Source organism: Orussus abietinus, unplaced genomic scaffold (genome assembly GCF_000612105.2).
Source record: "Orussus abietinus isolate OABI.00-Male unplaced genomic scaffold, Oabi_2.0 scaffold78, whole genome shotgun sequence".
NCBI lineage: Eukaryota > Metazoa > Arthropoda > Insecta > Hymenoptera > Orussidae > Orussus > Orussus abietinus.
The window spans coordinates 289,843-298,742 of NW_019394353.1; the positions used below are offsets into that span (position 1 = coordinate 289,843).

General features: G+C 43.3%; 1 protein-coding gene across 6 annotated transcripts; it reads left to right on the forward strand.

Moving 5' to 3' along the window:
* The first annotated feature begins 49 nt into the window (after positions 1-49).
* LOC105703515 (roquin-1) lies at positions 50-8,078 on the forward strand. Of its 6 annotated transcripts, none has more exons than XM_012431965.2 (16): positions 50-156; positions 745-907; positions 1,041-1,248; positions 1,351-1,563; positions 1,639-1,814; positions 1,938-2,271; positions 2,446-2,686; positions 2,868-3,037; positions 3,130-3,392; positions 3,494-3,601; positions 3,776-3,999; positions 4,229-4,338; positions 4,420-4,561; positions 4,673-4,742; positions 4,906-5,094; positions 5,296-8,078. In XM_012431965.2, the coding sequence occupies exons 2-16, from the start codon at positions 746-748 to the stop codon at positions 5,410-5,412; spliced, it is 2,727 nt and encodes a 908-aa protein (XP_012287388.1). In that variant the 5' UTR covers positions 50-156; position 745; the 3' UTR covers positions 5,413-8,078. The 6 variants fall into 6 exon arrangements, with proteins under 6 accessions (XP_012287388.1, XP_023287731.1, XP_023287730.1 ...); XM_023431963.1 differs by having other exon boundaries at positions 5,299-8,078; XM_023431962.1 differs by having other exon boundaries at positions 3,779-3,999.
* The last annotated feature ends 822 nt before the right edge of the window (positions 8,079-8,900 follow it).

Consider the following 8,900-nt stretch of genomic DNA (forward strand, 5'->3'; position numbering starts at 1 on the left):
CTAGATTGTTTTCTGATGACGACATCCAGACGTAGGCGAGCATCTCGATTTGCGTCATTGTTCGTGACCGTTCGTGACGATTCGCAGTTCGTTTCATGCTTCGATGGCAGAGTTACGATTCGAGTGATTTATCAAGTAATGTGATGTTTTCTGAAGGTAATTACAAGGCAAGTCAGTGGATCATATTCGTTAATTCCTCATATTTAATTTCCAGTGATTTAGAACATCGCTAGAACACCTCGGCGTGGTTAAAGTTGCGTTCGGAAAACGAACGTCAGGAAACGTTCCGCAATTTCTCGATTTTCGCACGTTTTACGCACGTACTTCAGATTTTAATGAGATAATTCTCGGGTAAATAGTAATCAGTGTCGAGGAAAGGAAAGACGTTTCCCGATTTTTGGGGAAAATTGGAGCTCCTTGGGGATACGGGAAATTAGGTCGCAAAACGCCTAATCCTACGACGCATTACATGCATTTTAATGACAATCGAAGCCTATGTTGCAGTAAACAATTTTTTCCGGCCAATTTTAAGACCTCCGAATTTGAAATTTAATCATTATGCATAAGGAATATTTTTAGAGCTATTTTCAGAGCCTTGCAAAGGAAGATCTTTTCTGACTGTCGTGTTCGATGAGAACACCTGTGAATAGAGATGATTTGAAATAGTGTCGATGTACTTTCGGGCTGCTCTATTGGAAGTTGGCTTTGCTTACTCGGTAGACTTATATTAGTTTTATATTCCAGAATGCCAATACAGGGTCCACAGTGGACTGAATTCCTTTCTTGTCCTGTATGCTGTAATAATTTTGATGCAGCAATACGAGGGCCCATATCCTTAGGATGCGGACACACCATATGCCGGACGTGTCTGGCAAATCTTCATCGCAAGCAATGTCCGTTCGATCAGGTATAACGATTAAGCTTAAACACCTGTATTTTCTTCTTTTAGACAAAATAATGACGCAGCTAATAATTAAAGTTTCACTTCCTTTTTAGTGCACAATTAATGTAATTTCAACTACAAAGGCATTTTTTTTCAGAGTGGTATAAATACAGAAATAGAAAGATTACCAGTGAACGAAGCTTTGTTGCAACTGGTAGGCAATCCCATTCCACCGAATACCGGCTCGGTTTACCTGAAGCTTTTACCACCTGAGGACTGTGCACATTATTTAGTGGCTAAGCGATGTATCGAGGAGCTTGCTCTCTACTTGAAACCATGTCAGGCGGTGCCTGCCTCTGCTACGGGTAATGATATTTTTTGTATTACAATTCTTATTAATTATTTGGTAAATATTTTAATGCAATCTCCAAAGCGATAGTAAATTATTTGGATGTAATTATTTCTAGGACTCGTTTCTCGGGCGATGCAGCGCAAGCTTGTAATGTTGGTAGGATGTCAGTTGATGGAGCCAGAGGGCAGAGCTCGTGCCGTAAGAGCAGCGAGGAGCTTAGGAGAGCGTTCCGTTACGGAGTTAATATTGCAACATCAAAATCCACAGCAACTTAGTGCAAACTTGTGGGCTGCGGTTCGGGCTCGTGGTTGCCAGTTCCTTGGACCAGGTAATAAGAGTCGAAGAAATTTCTTTTCCTACGCTAAAGTGCTTAATTTAACAAGATCAATTGTTCATTCAATAGCGATGCAAGAAGAAGTTCTCAAGCTCGTTCTGTTAGCTCTCGAAGATGGATCGGCTCTTTCCAGAAAAGTATTGGTGATGTTCGTGGTGCAACGCTTAGAGCCACACTTTCCTCAAGCTTCGAAAACTAGCATCGGTCATGTCGTACAACTTCTCTACCGAGCCAGTTGTTTTAAGGTAACGTGACACTATAAGATAAATTGGCCGACGAACAATTTAGCTGTAGCTCCATTTAAAATCTCTTACGCTTTATTAAATAGCCACATTTAAAACACGAAGGTTTCACTTATTCCTTGGTAGGTGTCAAAGCGCGAAGCAGACTCTTCGCTGATGCAATTGAAGGAAGAATTTAGAACCTACGAGGCTTTAAGAAGGGAGCACGATGCCCAGATCGTGCAAATAGCTACCGAAGCGGGCCTGAGAATTGCCCCGGATCAGTGGTCCGCATTGCTTTACGGAGATTCGAGTCACAAATCCCAGATGCAGAGTATCATCGACAAGTTGCAAACACCCCAGTCCTTTGCCCAGAGTGTCCAAGAACTCGTAATAGCTCTTCAACGTACCCCGGATCCTGGCCAGCTCAGCAGTTTAAGGCCACAACTGGAATTGTTGGCAGCTATCGATCCTAGTCCAGGTGCGTAACTTTAAAATTAGGATCTAACTAGAATCTTGAAAGATTTGGCATTGTTTCGCGCGAAGAACATTTTCCTAGGCAAGCTGGAATTATTTTAGCCATCGCTTTTAATTTAGATGAAGTACTTTATACGTTCGGTCTGCTCAATACTTCCCTTGTCTTTGCTCTTTGCAGAGACCGAAGCTTCTTCGTGGAGGGAATGCAGAGCAGCTTTGGAAGCGGTTAGAACGGTCGTGGCTGCCTTGGTGGAATTTATTCAACAACACGGAAATCGCAAGAATCAAGATGGCGCGCATCCGGCTGGACCAGGACAGCCGAAATATAAAATCAGCATGTGTCGCGATCTTGCCCTACGAGGTTCATGTCCGCGCGCTACAAACTGCACCTTCGCCCATAGCGACCTGGAGCTCGACAAGTACGTCTTTTTCTCGATATTACGCGACAAGATTTTTTAACACATTATGGACATATGCAAGGAGAAAGTAAACAGTTATAAGTGTATTTTCCCTCGAGCAACGGCTAAAAACCAGAGTTGACTTTTAGTGTTAATTGGCGCTGGCTGACGCAGTCTTTTAATCATAAAACCTCTGCTTCAGATATCGATCGAAGAGTAGGAAACTCAACATAAGGTCATCCCTGCCGTTGACCAACAACCAGGATAACAAAATAGAAAAGCCTGCGGCAACTCCAAATGGAAAGGGATTCAAACAATGCGAAGACTTGATTTACCACCCTGGCAAGCCTCGAGCTAGCATTTACAGAGAAGGTGACTATGGCCAGAACCCAAGTGTTCGCTCTACTTAAAAGGAACTCGTTACTCTCCAATATTTGCCAGTTTGTAATAAACGTTTGACGAAGGTTTCAACTCGATGGGGAAGGTGAGCGCGGTTCAGCACCCGGTTGTTGCCAACGAGAACAACTTGGTTGGATCGCTGACCAGCTACGTGATGCCGTCGCCTCAGGGCTTGGCCCACGTTGTTCCGGCGAAAAATCTGGACATGCAGTGTCCTCGTTACGTTGTCTCCGGTAATCCCTTGGATTACGGAACCGCCAACATGCACCTCTGGGATCACTCGCAGATACCCTCTGTGCAGAACAACCTGCCGAGTAACGGGAAAAAGGTAGGCAAATGACATTGGCAGAGGCAAGTCGGCCATTTTCAATTGCTCCCAAGATGGACCAGCAATTGTTAATAATTTGTAAAATTATGTTGCAATTACAGCAGCGGTCGGTGGCGAAGACCCTGGCCATGCTTCTGCAACGCAGGATGGAGATCATAAGCCAGCTGGAGAACATTGTCAGCAAACAAGCCCCGCAGCAAATCAAAACCGTAGGTTCATCCGTTTGATCTTTCGGATTATACTAAACTAAACGTCGATCGAGCCGAATGACAAGTACTCTGCGTACTCTTGCATATATTTGCATTAAATTGTGGTGCCTGTGATTCCTCTCGTTTCCAAATGATGGCGCCACTTTATGTAATCGGCATGTCGTTTCTTTTTAGCAGAACTGTGATATCCACCACTCCCAAGGCGACCCTTTGTCCCCGAGCTTTTCCATCTGGGCGAACGCCCCAGGAGGCCAGCTCTCTCCTGCGGGGAACATAAATTACGGAGGAAATTTCCGACGGTCGGACTCCATTTTACTGGACGACGAGTTCGTTCCCTTCGAGGCGACTCCGGCCAGCAAATACGGACCGATCTCCAGACTCTCGAAGTCGCTACTCAGGTACGGTACTTCGTATCCAACGTTCAAGAGATGATAAATTTACTTTTCCTTTCGATGATTATATTTCTTGAACCTTCCAGGGCTTGAGGTGGTACGAAAGGGTCATTCTATACATATATATATATATATATTGTAACGGGTCAGGTGATGAACGTACGTATATAGAATGACCATTTCGTAACATCTGAACATTTTTTCTTGAACGTTCCATTTTTTATCTCGATCACAGACCAGCCAATGGCGTGCAACCTGCCGGATTGTACAGCGAAGGACCCATGCCAGCAGTTCGACCGATTCCTGCAGCCAATGCAGTAACGTCCTGGTACTACGGTCACCAGTGTAAGCGACATGTTCCAATTACATGATAAAATGGAAAGACGTGGATAGAAAATAGGAGACGAATTTCTTTTTCCTCTGCAGCCTTTACTTCGCTGGGAGGAAACGGCGGAATGCAACCGGTAGCCAACCCTGGTCTTGGGGATGGATTCATCACGGTTGGTCGTGGGATTAACGAGACCCCCTCGCAGGTGGAGTTGACGAGGCAGGAGTCAATGTCCAAGGAGTAAGTGAAAAATCGTTCCTGAAACGATCTTCGGCATTAACGCTTGAACCACAATTTCCGAAGTGGGTTAGGCTAGAAATTCTGATTATGATAAGTGAATCGCACTTTCAGCTTGATCCTGGAGTCGCAGAAGGTGAAACAGCAGTTGAAACATTTGGAGAAGAAGATCAACGATTTGAAAGTACGTACATGTTGCAAAGTTTCCTTTTTGGGAAGGAAAAGTAGACAAATGCAATAGACGTTCGTTTGGCATTTGAGCGTTAATGGAATTTTATATTTAGATGATTTAATGCGCGTCGTATGTTTATATTTATTTTAACGAATGAATGTCGGGGTCTTTTCAGCTCGCTACCCAAGGACCGTTTACGGAGGGGGAGAGATTGACCCAGGAATTGCAAATGGTCGAAGCGGGGATCCGCGAGAAGGAGAAGGATGTCCGCAATTGGAGTCCTTACGGCAGCATACCGTGGATCCAGCCCCCGAACAATTTACTGGCCGGTCACGGAGTGGGTCGGGATTACAAATCAGAGGAGGTAACCGGACAATTCGTTTACACTACTATCAATTTTTAAAACGCCAATAGTACCATTATCTCAGTAGAATGTGAAACTGACCGCTGACGACTGTCTTTATTTTATTTTATCGTCGGTATTTACTCAAGGAATTTTCCATCCCAAATCATGATACCTACCTCCTCTGCTTCGTGTTTTAACGTGAACGTAAATGTGCACAAGGAGGACACGTACGAGGCCGGCCTAGCGAATGATATGCGCGAGCTGGAGCTGAGATGGGAGTACGAACTTCAGGAGCAGGAGAAGCGCTGGTCCAGCGAAGAGGACACCAAGAAATGACAGCCTGGAGGGTGTCGGTAAACGGGAAGAAGAGGGAAACCGAAGGAGGGCAGTCTCCTTTCCAGTACCGCGTGAGATATGAATTAGATTGACTCTTCCTCGGTATGTATTGTACATATATATGCGTCGATATGTGCCACATTTTGTTGCGCATTTCAAGGATCAACGACCGAGCTAAGCTAGAATCATTTTCGTATGACTGGAATCTGCGAATCGTTAAGTAGGAAATATCTGACGAGGCGATTGACGTTCATGCGAGTCGTTAATGTATATTTTTACGTATACGTGAATAATTCACACGAGTCATTCGAGCGGGCGATTCGAATTTAAAGCGCAGATCGCGAGAGTGTGGGACTTGCAGGGCACAGTTTTTTTATGTGCACCTTAATGGTTTTTAGTGCTTACACGAAAATGTACAATGTACGTTTTTACCGTTTACCTTTGGTCGTCAAAATTCCTCGGTGGAGTTGCTTGGAAATTTTCTTTCGAAGTAAGGATATCGGACTCGTAGATCCTTGAAATCTCCTCGCCAATCGATGGTAGACATTTGGACTTCTTGTAAGGAAAAGAAAAAAAGAAAGAAAAAGAAAGAAAAAGGAACGAAAAGCGGCGCGTTCTCTCGATCTAGAGGTGTACTTTAATTTGCAAACGTGCAACGTCTGCAAAAGACCATTCGCCCTCGGCTTCTGCAGACCAGGTTGACCACCGGAAATGGCCAACCGAATTATACGCAAAGAGGGGAGGTATATGCAATGTACTGTTGTATCAACGTGGTCGAGAAACAGTGGCCAGAAATTTGCCATATTTTTCCTTTTGTTTTTTTTGCAAACAAGTTCGACGGTGAGTTAGAAGTTATAGAATTAAACATCCAGGGACTTTGCGAATTTGCACCGTTTGCCCGTATTTGTAAATTAGTTCAATGGTTAATATTAAACGGCGAAGGTTTAAGAATTTATTATTTACGCGTTGCATGTAATCTCCCGGAAATTCGCAACGTCCGCGACATATTATTCTCGTGGCAAATGGGTTCAACTTTGTCGTTAATTCCAAGAGGAGGAAGAATATATGCAAATATATTGCCATTTACCCGCGATCGTGAAACAATGGTTTTGCATGCGACTTCGCAAATTGTTTCCGAGAGCAGCTGAACACGGGGGAGGCGGATTTGTTAAAATTTAACAGAGGTTAAACGTCGGTGTTTTATAAACATGCCAGGGCGTGTCGTATTTATTTATATACGCGTTTGCGCAGTGAGGCAAAGTGCACGATATATATATATATTAATATATGTATATATATATATATATTAATATTTACTACGATATTCGGGACGGATGTTATTTAACCTGGATAGAGGTTACACCCTAAATACGTATATAGACGCATATTGATATGTTAATAGACAAGGCAGTCGCGATTGGGCTAAATGTTCTAACAATTAAACAAGGACTCCCTTATCGTTACTTGCACTGCTCTTTTTTTTTTCCCCTTCGATATATCACGTTTTTAAGTGCGTACCAGACAATCGCGAGGTCGTCAGTTGTTTTTCCCTTTTATTTGGGAATCGAGTAATTTCTCTCCCTTTTTTTTTTCTTTTTTTATTAACAAAGCGGAGGACGCATCTTTCGAGGATGGATGAAGCGAATGTGCGTTTCTTTGTTGGAAAACCTAGCCCAATTAAGACGAGAGTTTTACACGAGGGATTTGTATAGTTATTAAAAGCTGTATGTTAATTGTCATCGCACATCCTGCGCGCATTGTTAGCACTGTGCACACACGCGACTTTTTGCGCAAAATCGTCCGATGAAAAACCGTATTCCCGAGAGTCGGAGAGAAAATACGCAGGAAAAAATGGACACTTGGGGTTGAGGAAAAAGAAAGACAGCTCAAGCGACGTTCGGTCTATAGGGGGAATTTTCTAAACCGCCTATTCGAACGATTTTACGTTTTACATATATATTTTATTTAATTCTGGATATCCTCGTTTAGACCCATGAACTTTGGGAACGAATCTGCGAACTCCGGATCGAGTTTCGCGTCGCTTTTGAACGGTGATTAATTAAAGAAAAAATCGAGAAACTTGTAAACTGTTAATTTCTCTCTACGTGTCTTCTAAGCCTGGTTTTTCATCGAGTGTTTTTGCGGAAGTCCAGTTTTTTGACTTTTCTAACTCATAAGTCATCGGTCGGTTGAGAGGAATGGCCAGCTCTTGGACGAGGCTGAATCGTGGAGACTGATTCTTGCACTTAATGCGAATCCGTATTTTTCGTGTTTCGAGTCGCCGTCCTTATACTAATTCGTGGTAGAACCGTAGCACGTTGAGGGGGGCATTTGTTTTTCTTTTCGGCTCCTTCGGTGCGGATGCGAAGACGATAAGTCGGTGAGGAGAAGGAAAAGATTGACGGAACTTTGAGAGGGATCGGCCACGAAATTCACATTTTTAGGAAGAGAGAAATCGGTAGTTCCCCTTGATTTTTTAAGAAAATTTTCCCGTTTGAACGGTCCTCGAGTGGAGGTTACGCTACTTTACTGGATTTATTAAAGACTGGATCTTGACTGTTCGCTTTTAATAGAACGTTTTATGCCGGGCATGTTTCTCTGTACAAATGTGCAAATACTTTATACTCGACGTGTAAATTGCATAATAAATATGAAACGGAACACGTTGAATTGTTAGTTATTGATTTGGTTGGCTGTTCGGTAAACGTGTTGAGTGAATGGTATCCCATGCCTATTCCAGATCCGGTGGCACGAAACTCCGTGCCACCTCCTCGGTTGTCCTATTATCCTGTTAGAAATCGAAAATTTCAACCCCTAAAATTTATGCTCGGGAGAACACCGTGCCACCTCTTTGGTTATCCTATGTTCCTGTTACAAATCGAAAATTTCAACCCCTAAGAATTGAGCCCGGGAGAAGACCGTGCCACCTCTTTGGTTATCCTATGTTCCTGTTACAAATCGAAAATTTCAACCCCTAAGAATTGAGCCCGGGAGAAGACCGTGCCACCTCTTCGGTTATCCTATGTTCCTGTTACAAATCGAAAATTTCAACCCCTAAGAATTGAGCCCGGGAGAAGACCGTGCCACCTCTTTATCCATCCTATGTTCCTGTTACAAATCGCCAGCGATGGATCAGGATCATAGGACAACCAAGGAGGTGGCACGGTTAAATTTTAGGGGTGGAAATTTTCGATTTGTAACAGGAACATAGGATAACCGAGGAGGTGGCACGGAATTCTCCCGAGCAAAATTTTCAGGAGTTTAAACTTAACATTAACTTAGGTCTACAAGTGATTGTCAAGGATCAGGAACAGGCGATTAGAGGGTTCGCTAGACATGCTCGTCTAATTAAACTCATTGTTATCGTTCAATAAGTTGCTTTATTGCATTAATTGTTTTACAGTTTATTATACCTCGGGTACCGCAAGTACATAAGTCCTCGAACGCGTTTAAAAGAATATTAACAAATTGTCCAGTCTTGTCGCCAG